The sequence below is a fragment of the Lactuca sativa genome, chromosome 9, assembly GCF_002870075.4.
Source record: "Lactuca sativa cultivar Salinas chromosome 9, Lsat_Salinas_v11, whole genome shotgun sequence".
Taxonomy (NCBI): Eukaryota; Viridiplantae; Streptophyta; class Magnoliopsida; order Asterales; family Asteraceae; genus Lactuca; species Lactuca sativa.
In genome coordinates, this window is record NC_056631.2 from 14,398,286 (window position 1) to 14,418,182 (window position 19,897).

The following is a 19,897-nucleotide window of genomic DNA, read 5'->3' on the forward strand; positions in this document are numbered from 1 at the left end:
TAATTTTAAGTGAAACACGCGTTTTAGGCGGGAAATGAAATCGACGAAAATTACCCCCGCCTATTGAATCCCAAAATTAATCCCCCCGCCTCTTCTACTTAGCAAGAAAAAGCCCTAGGTCCGTCATCTTCATCTTCAGTATCATCAAACATCTCGTTCATCGGATCTCTACTTGATCTCCTTCTTATCAGTATCACCAAACATCTCATTCACCACCTCCGCCCTATCAACATTCCCTTAATTTCAATTTGATGCAGGTAATACACGACCAACTGTAAGTCTCTCTCTCTCTCTCTATCTCTCTCTCTACCCCTACTGTTCAACAACAACCTAGACACCCACCACCCCTCGTCTTCTCTCTGGTTCACCACGGCCACCAATGAAGCCCCATTGTTTTATCCAAAATGGGCCCAAAATCATGAACATAATCAAGCCCTCTTGGAATGAAAATCTTCCCGCCCAAATAGTTCTATTGCCGACGTATCGTAGCCATTTATAAGTCGATTTCCTTACCCCAATATCCCCCAATCGCAAACGAATCAAACCCTAACCCTAGATTTTTTGCTAACTAGGTATGTTTTCTTCCTCTTTTTCCTCGATGTCGACTCTAATTTTTTTCATTTACAACCATTTTCGCTTCGATTTTTGACCTAGTTTGTTGTTTCGGTTGTTTCATTCAGGATCAAACGATGAAAGGAAGCAAATCAAGCGGTGCTACGAGGAAAGCCGATACCAAGTACGATTTAATCTAAGTATGTTTAAAACATACCATCTGCTAGGGTTTAATGTTGTATTTTTTTTTCATCTTCAATGAAATTAGGTTTTTGTTCTTCCTCAGGATCATGATTTCGGTACTTTTTAACAATTGTTTGTTGTAATTTTAGGTTGGCTGTAAAGAAGACTGCAGCCAAGGGGAAAGCAGCTAAGGATCCCAATAAACCCAAGAGACCCGCTAGCGCCTTCTTTGTGTTCATGTTAGTAGCTGTTCTTCGTTTATCACTACCTTCATGTTTTACTTCCATTTCCAAAGTTTAAATATTTTTCCTCTTGTTAATGTTATAAAGGGAGGACTTTAGAAAGCAGTTCAAAGAAGATCACCCTGACAACAAATCTGTTGCTGCTGTAAGTGATCTTCCTTTTTGCCTTTTGTCATCGAAACTTCTTAAGCTTTGTTTCAAGTATTCTGTATCTAGATTGAGTTGAGTTTGTGTTTTTAGATTTTGATTTGGATTTCACTTGTGTATAATTATCAGGTTGGTAAAGCTGGTGGGGCAAAATGGAAGTTAAAACTATACTAGTGCTCTCTTTCCTTGGTTTTCATACTTATTATTATGATCCAGTTTCACTGAGCATGGTCGAACAAGCTGCAAAGCCACTTGCAAGGCCTGTAAGAGTAAGGCCCTGTTTTGTTTCTTGTCATTAAGTGATGTCTGGATAAATAATATTATAAGTTGTTATTATTTTTTAAGGTTTGGGTTTTAGATGCTACACCTGGAAAGGTACGTGCAGGTAGAGACGGAGATGATCATCCTGCTGAATTGATCATTTCTCTAAGAGCATTGCCTAACCAGGTGTGTTTTGTGTTGCATAAAGAGTAACGACTTTTTTTTTTTGGTTATTTTATAAATATCTAACTATATATTGTCCCATGATCTCACGTATTCACTTTCATATGCAATCTTGATGTATCTCATATACATGATTCTTGTTAAACTTTTACAATCTTAATTTTTCTATTATCTTTTTTCAAGGAAGGTCACATCAAAAATGGAGGTCATCAGTGGTCTTGTGCGTGAGGGGTTTTTGAATGATGTGGCTCAGGTAAATCTTTTTTTATAAGACAAATAATAAATCTATTTTCATCTTCATTTACTATTTTTCTTTCTCATTGTAGAGGGACCTGGGCTCACAGTTGGTGGCCAGTATATTTGAACTCGTTTGCAATCCTTTTCTGCTTTCCGCCAGTGGGGTGATTCTGAACAGGTATCTAACATTCAATATCAACATATTTTAATTAAAAAAACTTAATTTTTTTGATGATGAAATTAAAGAATTTGCAATCACATCACCAGATCGAAGAATACGTATATTTTGGTATAGAACTGGTAAACTAAGACGTGTCTATGATGAATCACTTGAGGTAAGTAAATTTACTCTTTTGCCCTCAGTTTCATGACATTTAAACGTATATATCCTTAACTATTCTGAAGATTTAACCTAACTTTGGTTTGTTTAGAATGCTCAAGATCTTCAAAGAAGCGATGTTCCTTTGTATCGATGATGCAACCAAGGGTAGGGATGTCTTTAAGGAAAAGCCTCCTCCTGATGAACTTATGGCTGCATCAGATATTGGAAAGTCTGTTACAACATCTCTTCCAGAAAATGTCTGTTACAACATCTCTTCCAGAAAATGTGGTAAGTAGCCTACTTTTTGCTTTTAAAATGATTTATTTGATTTTAATAAATAATAATTAATATCTTTGATGATATATATATTTACCAGATTATGCACACAACATTTCACATATTATTTTTTTGTTTTTTGTATGCCAAGATTCAATTTTTAATATTTTTTTATACCTTGGCAAGATTTATTGACTTTCCAACTCTGTTATAACATAAGGAGTGTTGCCTTTCTAGACTGAATAGACCATCTAAACGAGACTAAATGACCATTAAAAATGCTAAAAATGAAAAAAAAAATACGAGTTATAAACTAACCTTTGGAACATGGATGAAAACCATCCTTTCTTCTTTGAATCTACTTTCTTATTTGTCTCTGCTTCATCATCATCTGTGCATCATTCCTCTGATTTTTGTTTATTCAACTACATTTATAAAGATCTTGTCATATTTTTTTATGTTTTTTTTTTACTTTTCAGCTCTAGTGGAAGCTCTGTCTGCATTAGTTCTTGTTGTTCTGTTTTTTGGTTCAAAAATTTGGAACTGCAAGAGCGAGCTTTTTGTTCTCACCTATTATGGGTGCATGGACATTGACTACTCCTTTTATTGGAATTTACAACATCATATATCATTACCTTTCTATTTTCAAGGCAATATCTCCACATTATATCTATCAATTCTTCTCAAGGAATGGCCATGAGGGATGGTTGTTGCTTAATGGTATGGTCCTTTGCATAACAGGTAAGAGCTTTCTTCCTTTTTTTTCTTTTTTTAATTTTTTTCTGTTAAATTTATGGATGGATAAATGATATCTGTCTCTTGAAAGTAATGAATGAACATATAGACTGGTTATTTATTGAGTAAATGACCATTTTACCCTTCTACCTAGAAGTGATGCTGAATAGAGGTTAAGTGTTTTTGAATTGAAGTTTTAAATGATAAAAATTACTATTATTTTTGTTGACAAAACTACAAAATTGGTTTTGGTCCCTGAAAGATTTGAAATGACTGTTTTGCCCTTTTAATTTATTTTTTTATGTTTTTTCATATTTGTTTTAATATTTTATTAATTAAAAGTAAAAGGGAAAAATAGCCATTTCAACTTTCTTAGGACCAAAACCATAGGAATTTCTTGATTTTAGAACAAATCAATAAGAGTATGTTACTATTTTTTGCATTTAACTCTCTAAATAAATGATTATTTATTTTTTAGATAGTGTTTTACCTCCTCAAGTTTTGATCATTAATTTGATTGCTAAGTGTGCTCATAAGGGCACAGAAGTTAGCTTATAGTTCTCTTTCTGCTTTTCTACTCTTTTAATCCCAATCTGTCCTAACTATTTCTCTACGCCTGTTCATACTACTTCTTAAGGTATGGGCAATTGCAGATTCTAGACGACAAGGCTTTCTTGACTTCAAAGAGTTTATTACTACAATGCAGGTAGTTTTTTTAGCTTTATCTTCTTTCTCTTCTATCCACCATTTCTGTATACATGACCCTTTTCGGTGTGTGTGGTGATTGTAGTTGATTTCTATGGCACAAGTAGGACACACATTAAGTAGCGACCTCTTAAATTCTGATGGTAAGCTGTGTAACCACATCATCTTTTCTTTACACTTTTAACATGTAAATATGTAATATTTTAACCTTTGATTACCTTTCTTGTGTTCATGTTATCTTACAATGCAGTTGATTATGAAAATTTGAAACCACCTGTTATGGATAGTCTGGATGTCTTACTAGCTGTATGTATACCTTTCTCTCACCTTAGCTATATGCATGCCACTATGAGCCTAAAAACTAAATATATTTCTTGAAAGTTAACATGTTTGTTAATGTATGCAGAAGAAAAAGCGTCCAAAAAGTGATCCTTAAACTAACGGTAGTCCTGCAGTTGAAATAGAAAACTCAGATCCTGATGTTATGGGGCCTCAAAAGGTTTATAAAATTTATTGTGTTCATTATTTAAAGACATCATTTAAGCTTCATTTATATAAAGAATTAAAGATACATTTGATTATAATCAAGATTAAGGGAGACTTGTAATCATGTTTGGCATTCCTTTCCAGTAAGAAACAGAGTTGTATGATTATTTGTTAGTTTTATAGGAATGTATAACACATGTTAGCAATGTATTATTTTTGTTTAACATTTGAATGATTCTTTGTATGACATTATAATTTGTGCAATTTATTTTATATTATGCAATGGATTGTATTTTTTGTATATGGTATTTTATTTCTATTATAAGAAATTAAATGAAAATTTAATTTAAAAATTAATAAATATATAAATTTATTTTTTTTAAACATTTAAATTTACGATACGCAAAAATGTATGTCATCTTCATTTATGACATGGCCTTTCTTGACAGGGGCTTTCTTGATACGCATTGCGTGTCATTAACACGCGCGTCGTAAGGTTACGACACGCGAATGCGTGTCGTCTTCTTTTATGATAGGGCCTTCCTTGATACGCATTGCGTGTCGTAACCGCGCGTCGTAAATGCGCGTCGTCTCTCTTTATGACAGGGCCTTCCTTGACACGCATTTGCGCGTCGTCTGAGCGTTTTACGACGCGCAATGAGCGTCGTAAAAGGCCTTTTTTCTTGTAGTGATAACTGGTATGCGGACTTCAATAACTTGAAATTTGAGTTCCATCGGGTAGGGGTGTCACCACATAGAAACTTCTTCGTTTGTAAGCCACAATCTTTCATCGCGTTCTTGAACTTGTTTATTCTTTGTGGTGACAATCTAATATACCATACCTCTAGTCAATCAAGGAAGTGATAAAGCTAAGTCTGAGAGTTCCACCTCGAACACTGGATCATCAGCTGCAAAACTTGCTAATCCAATTGCCTTTTGGAACTCCGAGACAATGTTGCAGCTACAATCTAAAAAGTGGAATCTCTAGACAAGTCAGTTGCCCAACTTTACTCCAAAATTGATGCCAAAGTGTCTGGTCTCGACACAAAGCTTGATGCCATTCTCCTCTCCCTATCCGAAGTCAAGAAAACAGGGCCCTCGGATGCAAAAATGGGAAGAACAGTTGGATCAACTCATTTCCCTCCGACTCAACCACACCATTGAGGAGGTTAAGCAAAAATACAACTCAAGTCTGGACTACTACCTTGAAACAATCACTACTATGCTCAAGGTTCATGATGACATGATCTACGGCACCAATGAGCTGATAAAACAAACCCATGTCCGGCATGAAAAGCAAATTCAAAGGATGGAGAAAGAGATTAAGAAGAAAGATGAGATGAATCATATAATGCAGCAAGTCCTCATCAAACTCCTCCGAGCATGTTAGAATATAGTGGACTTTCCGAACAACAAGTTCAATTAAATGCTTTTAATTCTTGCCACTTTATTCGACTGCTTGAAAGCTCAGGCTCCAATCGCTGAAGCCTATGATGCCCTCACATTGCAGATGAACACCAATTTACAAAAGGTGTTTGACAGGCTCTCGGAATTTCAAAGCTCAGCTACACTTGCCTCGGTTGTAGGGCCATCTGATGTAAGAGGGGGAGAAGGACCAAGAAAAAGAGATCATACCATCTCCTGGAAGCCTGCCTTGGAATTTAAACTATGAGATGAATCTGACGATGATGATGTTCAAATTGTGTCCACAGGTATTCCTTATGATGATGATGAATAAATTGATTACATCACAAATGCTGTGATTGGAATTGAAGATCCAAGGAAATTTCTGGCGAAATCTCTCTCAGAGGAAGAACGAAGGATATGGTCTGCAATTACCTAGCCATCATCCTTAGCTGATGTTTTACATAGAAGCTGTGAAGTGGCCAAGGCGAAGACTAAGCTCACAATTGAAGCATTCCGAGCTACCCAATCGATGTTGCCTCTGATTCCCTCTCCGAGAATAATTCCAATTGATGAAGGCTCTCCACTTCGGAAGCCTGACAGCATCCCAAAAGAGCCTCTCATTCCTTCACCTCCTGAGTTCAATGTTGGTGAGAACATTCAACAAGTCATTGATGGCTTGAAGAAACAAGACAAAGGCAAGAAGCCTATCTCGGAAACCCAAAGATATGAACCAACTGCCAAGAAGTCCAAAGTGTGGTCTCAAGCACAAATAGATCAAGCCCTTGAAGAAAACATTAAAATTCAAGCTCTTAAAGACAATCCCAATCCAATGCTAGGGCTTTCCCCACTCTTTCGTGATGGAATAATTCATGATTTGGACATCGTGCCATTCATGTATTATGATCTACAAACCCAAGACTCGGACCAGATTGATCTCCCCATCTCGTCCTTTGGCAAGTTCTACATCAAGTTTGCTCCTCTCCACCCAGAAGATGATCCTTAAATTATCATCAGAACCGAAAGAGAAAGATTGAAGACATTCTATTATGTGAATGCTCAACCATAAAAGGAAGTGTGGTCTCGGAAAAGAATCACAAAAATATATGGTTTTGGACAAAAAGTTCAAAGTAAATTCGAAATGAACCGCATGCTGTACAAATATCACTTCTATTGAAACAAGTCAAAACAACTCACCATCTCAGACGCCAACTTCCCCTCCATAAATCCAAACGACATATTAACTATTACTGCACATTTCCAGATTCACCAAGACAACCAAATGAGCATTGTTGCCTATAGTGCTGCAATGAACTACTTGAAAGACTATGTGGCTGAATTTTGTCAATGTGACTTCAAACTTGCTCATTTGTTCGTAACTGAAAAATTTCTGGAAAATATTGACTACAAGTTGCCTAAAGCTGAAATTCTTGCTGAAGGACCAACTGATGAACCGATGTTAGGATATGTCTACTTGCAAAAGAAGACAAACAAGAAGGACTTCTTCCGAGTCCTAAACAAGCATCTCGTCCCCTCCAAAGCTCTTCAAAAGTTTATAGAAAATGCATCCAAATCAGAAGCCCCGTAGCATGTGAAGTCCAAGTTCATAAGTCAACTTCAATGGTATCTGGAAGTCCGAGATTGGATATATAGAGCTTATGTGTTCATAAAAGAAGAAGCCAACTAAGCTGACTTGATTGTTAAGTTCACTTTGGGGAAGATTATTGGAACCTGAAAAGTGAACCTCTAGAAATCACAAGTAATGAAGATCCGAAGTCAACTGAGTCTGAGATAGAGATGTAGTATGAGGTGGAGATCATTCCGAGATGAAGGCAGTTCCGAGATCCACAAGCATTTAATGTTTCTTGTCTTATATTGATGTAACGTTTCATAGGACTTTTCTTTATGTATCTTTTAGATAATTAGATTGTCAGTGACTGATTATTATCCAGACCTAGGGATGTTTTCTAGGATGTACGTGATGGGTTTTGGTCATAAGAATATCCTATGTGCTCATACAAACCCTAATGCTTGGATCTAGATTTCTCTATTGTACATGCAATTCATCCAAGACTATAAACCCTAGATCTAGCATATGATAATCAATATAACATATATATTAGGGTTTAGATCATACCTTGATTGTTATGTTGCAATAACAATCTCAAATCCTTCTTGTATTGAATTTAGAAAGCTTAGAGTCACAAATGTCACTCCTCTAATGGTTCACAAACACCAAGAGCAAGAGGATGAAGAAGAGAAGAGAAGGAGGCTGCCCAAAATGTGTGGAAACCCTAGAAGAAGTCTTGTCCACGTTTTTGGGCATAAGGGTTCTTTAAATAGTGAGGCTATTAGGGTTATCTAACAAGGAAACCCTAATTTGGATGCTTAGGCCCTAAGCAACCCATGGGCTCCTTCCTTAAAGGCCCTTGGACGATTTCTAATGGGTTTCCCCATAGAATTCGTCCACCCCTTTAATTATGGAGTCCATTAGCTCAATATTCAACTATCATACAATTGACAGTTCAAGTCCCTTAAGTTCAATTAATGTCTTTTAGTCACAAACTTAATTCTTATTAATTCTTGACTAATATTAATTAAACAATATGATTTCTCCTTTAATATATTATTCTCATAATATATTAATAAATCATATTTAATTCTTTCTCTCCATTATTCATCCTATCAAGTTGCTTTGGTGAAGGCAACCCAAAAGGACCATGCACCATCAGGTCAAGTACATACCAAAATAGTTATGGACTTAGACACTAATCCAACAGTCTCCTACTTGGATAAGTCTAATAACTATTCTGTGTATGACTTCAGATCCTGATCTGCAATCGTAGCTTTCCAAAGCCGTTGTCAACTCTGATCCTATCAGATACACTTATCCTTTAGATAAGGGATCATATATTCCTCCATTCTAGATATCGTATAGACTGAGACATGGATCTAAATCATTCTCTCTGTCTATGTGCTGTTTCCCGAATTCAGATTTATGACGACTGACAACAGACTACAATTTGAACACATCAAATTAGTCCCGGCTTGGCCAAGCACTTAGGTGCCATCACTAAATCATCGAGGGGCCCACATATATCGCTTTTATCCTACTTTGGATAAAAGGAATGGATAAACTTTGACTCAATGCTCGCTTGCACTCACTCACCAAATCACACACAACAATATGTTTTATAACACCAAGTTACTGGTGCGTTTACATATTATCAATGTGCAACCGATTCGCAAGATACAACTCACACATCTTGGTTTCAAGAATATAAGATGTTATCGTGTCACTAATCACTTATGATAACAATCCATGAAGTGATCCAAGTGAGCGTGGGTTTAATCCAATGCTCAAATCATATTCATAAGCACTCATGAACGTTGTAGCAAACATTTGCTTATGTCTAATTCTCTTTAGATAATCCACACACCAATTCATGACAGTCTTCATTCATATCTACTTCCAACATATGAACGATTGTGGCCCGTTTGAATAATTTGACTGTTCTCAACCAATTAAATTATTCAGGAAGTCAAAACATGCAAAGTGAAACACAAGAATAATACTAATCCCATATGACCTCAAACCTTTGAGTATAAATAAAACACCTTTTATTTATCACCATATCGATTACTCATTATTTGTTGTTTCGGGTAATCAACTTCTTATTTGAATTACAACACTTTTCCCATGCTCTTAGCATGCACACAATGTTTACCTACGGTTCTTACTTTGTGAAATAGATCACATTTCCAATCATACTCATTTCACAACTCCTATTCCATTTTCATAAGTGAAAGAATATCAAATTCTTGCCACTTATGGAATATGTTAGATTCTAACATTTTATGCAATGATCCTTTTGTAATGTCACCGCACTAAAGTCACAATGACTATTGCTAATGAAATTACAAAGTCCTCTATCGGAGATTGTTACAAGACAATTCCATAGATGTGATGTCTCTCACTCAAAGTACATTCCTTTGAACATCATTTTGCATAAAATTTCTAATATGGACATTGATTCTCAATATCCAATTCCCAATATGGAAACCTTTCCATACTTACCATCTGACAACTCATTCTCAATAGAATCTTATCTATTCATAATAATGTCGATATGGTCCATCCAATATCATGCTTCCAACTACTCACAAGCGACCAATCCTCGGCGAACTTTGGATTGTCCTTTGATAGTTGTCTAATTATCTTAGTCAAAACCGATTCTTGTCCTTTTCCCTCTAAATGCACTAGACATTTGGAAAATTTTAGAATGGTCAAATAGTATAGCATTTGCCATCGATCCTATACCCGAAGCGTATGCGACACGATGGATAATGTATTACATAAAGATTCGATACTTTATCAATCTTCTGCCATAATATTTTATGTGCTACCTTCTCTCAATTCGAAATATGAAGAGGAATGCCGTAATCATAATCGAATTTTTAAGAACGCACTATGTTTCATTGACTTAATTTATTAACATTCCATAACCTAAAGCCTTTAGATTTGAAATGAAGCATAATATTCTCTCCCTTAATTATAGCAAAACAACTTTACAACCATTGCGACTTTGCAAAGTATAACTCTTGTTTTCTATAATTAATATTGCTAACTTGCAATACTTGCCTTAATAATCATGCAATCATAACATTTATGCTCCCACTATCACGATGATTATTATAAACATAACACTTATGCTCCTACTAGCTTTGACATGTATTCAGAAACAACTTAACTTTCAGAAAAACAATGCCTATTGAATTTCTTTAAGTTCATATTTCTAATACCCAATGCTTTGATAATCTTTTATCAATGCTTCTTAAACTTATACACCTTTGCCTTAGATAGGTCATATGTTTGTCTTAAACAATTCAGGGTAATTGCCAAATCTCATAATTCGAATCATGGAAAGGGATACCGTAACCATAATCGAATTCGAGAATACAATTTCACAATCACTATCTTCTTAAAATCTTCCTTAGTGAAAGCATTTCCTCACAGTCATTTTAATGAAGGAGGAAATCTTATGACACTTCGATTTTAATGGTGTATGTGTTCCTATCCATGTGAATTTGTTAAAACCAAAGTTTATGACAAATTCAAACTCATATGGACCGAGCCTTCTCAATCTTGATTTCTTGCCTTATGGTAACACGGCTGCCCACCATGTCTTCCAAGTAGTTAAGCAGCTCACCCTTTCCTATCAATGTACTTTCAATTGATCAAGGTCCTTGCCTTTTATGCATTCAAATGAGAACTCATAGAACTCATATACATAATTAACTTGATTGGAACGGCACAGAAACAAGATAGTGTCAACACGATAGGTTGTAAACCTCAAGTCGTGTACTAGTGATGATCGATAAGGTTTATTCTTGATTTGTTCTTGAAACCTTTCAAGACCATTAATACTCCCATTGACTCCTTGACATATAAGATTCTCTTGTCAATAAACATTTCTTGACAAACAAATATTCAAGAGTTAGTGTAGCCTTTATCAGGACAAAACATTTCATAAAATTGGTCCTAGTTGGTCTTTGTCTTGTCCAAGACATCACAACTTACCAATTTCAAATGTGTGAGAATAAGAAAACCTTTTTCCAAATTCTACATTTGATGAATGTTATAAACTTTCTTTATACTTGTCACTCAATATTACAATCTTAACTCTAAGACTTGTTTTGGAATGAAGTATGATTGACTTCTTGATTTAACCATTTCTTCAATTATTGATTCCACTTCTCAGATATACAATTGTACTAAGACTTACTTAGAGGATCAATTGAGATATGGTTCTTAATCATTAAGTCATATCATAAAGCATAAAAGGCACTCTCCCTTCTTCTTAGAATAGAGAAACTTTTATCTTTCTGCCTACTTGATTCTTCTTATTCGTTTTGCTATTGATTTAAACTCTTTGAATCAGTTCAGAATTACACTTAATCTTATAAGTATAATCATATTTACTAAACCTTTAGTAAACCATGACGAATGTCTTTGTTACTCTTATGGTGGACTTGATCAACACACAACTTTGTGTACTCGATTTCCTAGTCCTTCACTTGACACTTTGTCAACGAATTAGCCTAATTTCCAAATATGAAATTTCTCATTCATCGTGCAACCAAGTTGCATGATTCCAAGTTTCTATCCAATTGAAACTTGGGCGATGTGAAACTCTCCCTATTTGGTAAATTTTTAACATTTCCACTATTAACATAATTAAGAATCTTATCCATTCGTTGTAGAAATATGCAAACATCAATTTTTCATAACGATTTCATTGTAAGGAAATAAATAAATAAATAAATGAGTCAAAACAAAATTTATTTTATTCATAAAAGTAGCGGAAAACATTTGTCATTACAATTCAAAATCAACTGAAAAACTATGTAATCAAATATTCCTAACAACTCTATCATAACTTTCTAAGCTCAAAATCTAATCTTCAAATCCATGCGATCGAGATCCATATTTTCGTGATTAGATTCATCTTGCTCTTTCATCAAGCTTCCTCTCTTTTCACTGATCCTGCAAAACATTCAAATGCAATCTTATCACATCATGTATTAAGAATCAACAAATTGGAACTTACACTACAAGAAAAATAGCCTTTTACGTCGCGCAAACCACAACACCCGTTGATTTATGTTACGCCAAGGAGAGTGACGTTCAAAAAGTGTCATCTCTTCAAAAAATTTAAGGATTTAGGTCACGCATTATTGTGTGCCCTTAAAATAACGTCATACGAAAAAAAATTAAAAACACGGAGGGCGCTGTATCTTAAATGGGCGTCGTCTATGAGTGTCACATTATAATTTTAATGAAAAGCGCGTTTAGTAGATAGGGGGAAAATGAAAACCCTAAAATTTTGAACACCCGCCTTCTTTTTTATCCTCCACTTTTGCTTCCTTCTTGCCCTAATTAAGATCCTTTCTTCCCCCTCCATAGATTCGACTGCCGCCTTGCCTAGTTATCGACACTCCTTCCTTCGTTCCTCACTTGCCTTCTTCGCCTGACAATATCTCAAGAAGTACAACTCCGAAAGCGTACAAGTCGGACTTATGTGTCGGAACTCCGGTAGACTAAAATTCAGGCGACGTGTAGCCTCATGTGCCCTAGAATTTCACGAATCTTGAATTTGGCTTACTTGAATCTCGTTCCAAGCTTAAACTTAAACCCTTTTAGCATAGCTACTCTCTTTTACGAGCCTTCAACAAGAACCAGGATTTCATTTGAGTCAGCAATAAAGCGCTTAGGTGGCGAAGTTTTAACAACAGAAAATGCACGCGAATTCTCTTCTGCTGCAAAGGGAGAAACACTTGAAGGTGGTGCCTTCTTTCATCTTCTTTCTCTCATTCTGAGTTTATTTATTTATTTATTTATTTATTTATTTATTTAGATTCAGATTCTATTAGAACTGTGGAAGGGTATTCGGATATAATTGTAATGAGGCATTTTGAAAGTGGTGCTGCCAGAAGAGTAGCGATGACAGCTAACATTCCTGTTATCAATGTTAGGGATGGTCCAGGTTAGCATCCTTCTCAGGCTCTTCTTGATGTGTACACGATTGAAAGAGAGATAGGAAAGCTGGATGGAATCAAAGTCGCACTTGTTGGGGATCTTGCAAATGGGCGAACAGTTCGCTCTCTTGCATATCTTTTAGCCAAATACAATGATGTCAAGATCTACTTTGTCTCTCCGGAAGTTGTAAAGATGAAGGTATGCAGTTATTATATATTATATTATATGTATCTGAAAAGAAGGTGTGAATGTCTTGATGGATTAATTTAGGTGGACATCAAAGAGTACTTAACATTAAAGGGAGTTGAATGGGAAGAAAGTGTTGATTTGAAGGAAGTGGCATCGAAATGTGATGTGGTGTATCAGACTCGCATCCAGAAGGAACATTTTGGAGAGAGAAGCGATATTTATGAGGAAGCTCGTGGGAAATACATTATTGATAGAGATGTATTGGGTGTCATGCAGAAACATGCCATTGTCATGCATCCTCTCCTTAGGCTTGATGATGTACAAATTCTTGTCTTGTTTTTGTTTTTAGTTTTATATATAATATAATATAATTAAGTAGAGTTTTGTTTGTGAATTGTAGATAACAGTGGATGTAGATGGGGACCCAAGGGCTGCTTATTGTAGACAAGCTAAAAATGGACTCTACATTAGAATGGCTTTGCTCAAGCTCTTACTTGTCGGTTGGTGAATGGTGATTGATTGATATGCAATGGTCAATGGTCAATGGTCAATGGTCTTGGTTTGAAAGGGAGAGTCCTTTTGCTGAATAACTACACTTTCTGTCTGGTCTCGTCAAAACTGCAACAAACTCCATTTCCATGTGTTAGATTAGATATATCACCTAAAGTCTAAAGATTTCAACTTATTAGATAATAATTTATGCTTATGGATTTTTGGGAATTCTTCTTGCTCTCCTGTTTAATGGTGATTTATTGTGGACATTGTTTAATGGACATTGATATTAAATCAAACTTATTTTCATTTTTCAGTTAAATGTTGGGTTCTTGAGCACCTATGCTTCTTTGAGCACAAATCTAAGGGTATTTTTTGTTATGTTAAACTTAAACCCTTTTATCAAAGTACTGTTTGGATGTGAATTGTAGTTTGGGTTGTTTGATGATACTTGAGTGTTTGTTGACTGCAGATTCTGATTCTAGCAGTGCTTCTGAAAAGGAGGTAAAAGATGTTAAAGCTTCTACTTAGTTTACTAGGGCAAAGGTATATCTAAAGTTATCCTTTGTAGTATATGATATGAATTATCTGGAAATTGCAAGATATGTTTTTTTTTTGTCTTGGGTGGAATCTTTATGGCTGGTTTTATATATATATATATATATATATATATATATATATATATATATATATATATATTTAATCTTAGAAAAAGAGACCTACAGAAGCCAAGGCAGCTGAAGATGCTCGGAGGCGAGTAGAGGCGGAAGCTGCTGCAGAAGCAAAACGGAAAAGAGACCTGGAAAGGGAAGCAGCCAGACAAGCATTATTGAAGGTATTCTGTATTTCTATTTTGCAACATATATTTTATTATAATATATATATTATTGTACTTTTCTCCGATTGAAAAGACGGTTGAGATCGATGAGGCGTCTTGGTTTCTGAAAGACTTGGAAATGCTAAGCCAGACCAGATCCTACCGAGCTGCTTAGATGAGATAAGCCCTGGACCTGACAAATAAAATTTTAACTTAAATCTTAAATCTTATTTTTATCAATAGTTTGAAGTTGAACTTTGTGATAACTGTGTAGTGAGTGTTAATGTGTTATCTGGTTATTGCTATTACCGATTCAATCAGCTCCAGTAATCTGTTATGTGATTGTATCACTGTTAAAGAAGCTAAATAAGAGCTACATTGAAGCCTCTTTGCTAGTTATATGCTTTTCCATTAGCTATCTCTATTGTTCAAATAGCTTTGAAAGAGATCCCTCAACTCTGTTTTATAATTGCAACTGGGAGTGTTTCTTGTAGGGACCTTTTGATTTATCCAAGGACAACATAAAGATTAAGGAGCATAAATCACATGGGATATTGTTTTCTGGAGTAACAGAAGTAAGTTTCAATATCTTTCATATGGAATCTTCTAATTTGTTTCATTTCCCTATCAGCTTGAAAGATAATTAAGCTTGTACAGATCCCAATACTAGATGGTGAAGAAGCATTAAAAGTCCTATGTGTAAGATCAGAAATTTACCTTAATTTTTCCTAATTCAAAACTTCTATTTAAGAAAACTAAATATTGAATTATCTTTTACTTCTTAACCTTGGTAATGCAGAGTGGGATAACTAACAGAGCTGTTGGAGAGACTCGTATTCCTCTCTCTCTCTCTCTCGGTCCATTTTTTTTTCTAACATCTATATCCAGGGACCAAAAAATATTCATTTTATTTGGAACACGGGACCAAAAATGTTATAAGATTTTGAAATAAGGACCAAAGTTGTTAGAAAAAACTTTTTGGGACCAAAAGTTGTATAAAACCAGCCATCCACAAATAGTAGAAAGAAAAACAAAACAAAAAAGTAGAGGTGAAGAAAGAAGAATAAATACCATATGCAACAGGTAATCAGTAACATCCATTCGAATTTCTCAATCATCCGTCTCCTGTTGTATATTTTCATCTTCCTCCATTCTCCAAATATTAGACATTAAAGGACTTCCTTCGTCTTCAATCAGATGTTGAACAAAGGTAATTACCTAAGCTATCATGCATTCTCTCATATTCATCAGTCATCATGTTTTCTTGAAAAGGCATAGATAGAAGAAAGCTATCACAATCCTAGAAAAAAAATAGATAGAGGAAGATGTAGGAACTGAACTCATATTCATCAGTCATCATGTTTTCTCTCATATTCATTAATATGTAATCTGTAGGTGTTCAACTAATATAATCTGATCACAATATAATCTAAAAAAGTTCTCTTTTTTTCATTTTTCTGTAGGTGTTCAACTAATAGTTCAAGTTGGGCTGAAAAAACCCTAGTTATGGACTCATTACCAGATTCTATATTAAATGACTTGAGAAAAGTTGAGGAGATATTCACAAAAATAGATGAGAATCAAACTTAAAGTGGTTACAGTTTATAACATGTTTTAAACAGCTCTGATAACATAAACATGAGAAGTGAAATGATGAAATTTGTTAGAAATGTTAGTTTACAATGTTTAAATGTATTTCCACATGACCATATTTTAAAAGAAGCTGCACTTGTTGCTGAAGAGATTTCAAACACAAAAATGAACTCCTCTAGTGTTGCTATTACTCCATGTAGGACATTGGCAAAAAGCCTCTTGAAAAGCAATCGTCAGGTATGTTTATTTTGTTTATATTTAATTATTTATTCGATATAAAAATATGTTTTATATAACTGAATAGTAAATAACTAAATACATACAGGATGTACATTTATGTGGTGTTTATGCAAGAAGAGAAGCTGCATTTGGGAATATAGAATATGCAAGAAAAGTATTTGACATGGCATTATTATCCATTGAAGGGCTTCCATGGGTAAGAAATAAAAATCAAGATTATCTTTACTTTACAAATTACAAAAACTTGAGATATTTATATATATATATATATATATATATATATATATATATATATATATATTATCATTTAATTTTATTTTATACGACTCACAGGATCCCAAATCAAACGCCTCACTTTTATTCTTTTGGTATGCTGAACTTGAACTTGAACTTTCAAACAACAATTCTTCTAGAAGCTCAGAATCATCATTATCACGAACATTGCACATTCTTTGTTGCTTGGGATGTGGGGTAAAATTTAGTCAATTCAAAAGTCAACCATCAAGTTTACAGCTGTTAAGGGCACGTCAGGGATTTAAAGAACAAATAAGGGTAATTCAGGAAGCATGGATACATGGGAGTATTAATGAAAATTATGTTGCTTCTATTTGTCGTGCTTCTTTATTTGAAGAGTTGACTTCTGGATTGGAATCTGGAATAGAAATTTTAAATCAATCTCTTTCCATGGTGCTTCCAGGTGATTTCATGATCATTTTAAATCAGTCATTTTTTATCATATTTAATTTTGTTAGATTGTAGAATCTGTTTAGTTATTGTGGATAACATAATCTTTATAAATACAGAAAGGAGAAGACAAATTCATCAACTTGAATTACTATTCAACTATTATATACAAATGCTATGGAAGCATCATTCAGAAGTAGAGCTTGCAAATATTTGGAAAATTTTGGTGCAAGAATTACAGATATACCCCTTCAGTCCCAAACTCTATAATACAATTATTCAAATTGGACATCTTCATACTTCCCCTAGTAAGCTTCGATGGATCATTGATGATTACTTACACAAGTAAGATCAAAATTTTAATCTGTCCTCATAGGGGTAATTGTGTCATTAGTATGAATCTTTGAAACTGAATCATGTTGTTGTGGTGTTTTACAGTAGGGATGAAAGTGGGTCCAAACCCGGACCGGATGGACCCGGACCCGGAAAACCCGGAACCGGTTAACGGGATTTTATAGAACCGTAAACCGGACCGGTATATAGGAACCGGTTCCGGTTCGGTTCCGGGTATGGTTCCGAGTAAAGTGGGTCTAGAACCGGAAAACCCGGAAACATCAAAGTGGGTAGGTTGGAACCGGATAAAGTGGGTTTAGACCCGGAAAACCCGAAAAAACCGGAATTTTTTGGTAATTACTTACTACTTAGTGGGTTGAACTTTGAAAATTTTCATATTGATATCCCGACTTTGGGGGGCTGTAACTTATTGAATACGAAACCACAATTAACAAAATTAGAGTCTAAAATCATGTACAAACTCTAAAATACACTCTGGAAAAACCCGCATGTCAATCCGAATTTAAACGAATGAGATATACTTGTGTTAATATTTTCACATAATATAAAGTACAAAAACAAATAGCTGAAAAGTTGAAAATTTTCAGTTTTGATATCCTGACTTCGGAGGACTGTAAATCATTGAATGTTAAACCAAAAATGACAAAATTATAGTCTAAACTCATGTACAAACTGTAAAATAGAAGTTGGAAAAAACCACATGTCAATCTGACTTCAAACGAATTAGATATGCATGTTTTAAAACTTTCACCGAATACAAAAAAACTAAAAAACTAAAAACTTTCAGCTTTGGTATCTCAACTTTTGAGGACTGTAAGTCAATGAATATAAAACTAAAAATGACAAATTTATAGTCTAGAATCATGTACAAACTCTAAACTACATGTTGGAAAAAACCGTATGTCAATTGGAGTTGAAACAAATAAGATATGCATCTTGTAAACGTTTCACAAAAAGTGGTTCCGGCCCTAAAAGTGGTTCCGGTTCCAAAAACCGGTTCCAGATTTTAGACCCGGTTTACCCGGACCCAATGGACCCAAACCCGGATTACCCGGAACCCGGATAAAGCCAATTTTTAAACCCGGAACCGGACCCGGTTCTATATATTCCGGTTCTAACGGGTCCGGGTCCGGTTCGGTTCCGGTTCCGGTCCGGTTTTCCGGTTCTAAATCTCATCCCTATTTTACAGGAAACCATCCATGAGTGTTTGTCTGTTTGCATTATCATATGAGATTAGAAAAGGAAGCTCTCATCATAGAGTACATAGAATCTTTGAAAGGGAATTGGGTGACAACATGTTGAAAAGCTGTGTACTTTTATGGCGATTATATTTGTTGTATGAAATCCATGTCACACATGACATGTCAGCAGCTAGAAGAATTTACTTTCATGCCATTCACTCATGTCCATGGTAATATAACATCTTCATCTCTTACAATTTCAAATTTCAAATTTCAAAATTCAAAATATTTGGTTATCGGATTTGTTGGAAGTTATGCGTGAGAAAGAGATGAATGTGAGGACTGATGTATATGAAATCCTTTTGCAAGATGAGATGGATGTGTCCAAATAACTTTAGGCAAAAAAGGGATTGTATTGTATACTATAGAATATTCATCAAACTTTGCATGGATTTGACTTTTTTTGATGTAGGAACTGAACTCGGAGTCGGTTATACCTGGAGGTTTCCTCGAATGGAAAGAGACCATGGATTCTTGGGGTTCCAAAATGATATCTGCTATAGAGGTGAAGTGATTTTGCATCATAATTTCTAATATTACATGATATAATTCAAAATTCAATTTCCTCAAGCTGTTGCTGAAATGGCAGCAATTGGTTCCACTGAGGTCACTTTTTATCTTGGACATGTGACACATAAGTAAATGGTTAAGGTCATAGAAAAGTAATATTTGTTAATTTTCACTTATCCTAACCAAACTTTATTATACTCTGTTTTTGATTTTATGTCGTAAAAGGCTGTTTTTCTAGTAGTGTTAATGGAATTAGATAGTGGATTTTACCTGAAGCACAGCCATACTTTTTGACTCTCCCATCTTCTGGACTCTTCAGGCTCTTAGGGCAGACTTGTATCCAACGCCCTTTCTCTTGGAAGCAAACGCAGGTCGGTTCTCCTAGAACGTCCTTGGAAGCATGGTTGGTTGACTTTCCCAACAAATATGCTCCATTGCTTTGCCAAATCATTTCTGATTCAGCAACAATGAGCATGTAAGTTAGGTCAATGAGGTTTGCGTCAT

At 35.0% G+C, this 19,897-nt stretch overlaps 1 protein-coding gene and 1 pseudogene across 1 annotated transcript; both read left to right on the forward strand.

The window, feature by feature from the left end:
* The first annotated feature begins 689 nt into the window (after window positions 1-689).
* LOC128128852 (HMG1/2-like protein) lies at window positions 690-1,298 on the forward strand. Its single transcript, XM_052767622.1, has 4 exons — window positions 690-736; window positions 885-974; window positions 1,065-1,185; window positions 1,254-1,298. The coding sequence occupies exons 1-4, from the start codon at window positions 690-692 to the stop codon at window positions 1,296-1,298; spliced, it is 303 nt and encodes a 100-aa protein (XP_052623582.1).
* Window positions 1,299-12,860: 11,562 nt separating this feature from the next.
* On the forward strand, window positions 12,861-19,397 carry LOC128128853 (uncharacterized; annotated as a pseudogene).
* Window positions 19,398-19,897: the final 500 nt, after the last annotated feature.

Bases quoted from the DNA above. Each gene is read 5' to 3' on its own strand.
- LOC128128852 (XM_052767622.1), top strand. From the start codon at position 690: ATGAAAGGAAGCAAATCAAGCGGTGCTACGAGGAAAGCCGATACCAA. The intron at 737-884 runs GTACGATTTAAT...TTGTAATTTTAG, and splicing joins ACGAGGAAAGCCGATACCAA to GTTGGCTGTAAAGAAGACTG. The intron at 975-1,064 runs GTTAGTAGCTGT...AATGTTATAAAG, and splicing joins AGCGCCTTCTTTGTGTTCAT to GGAGGACTTTAGAAAGCAGT.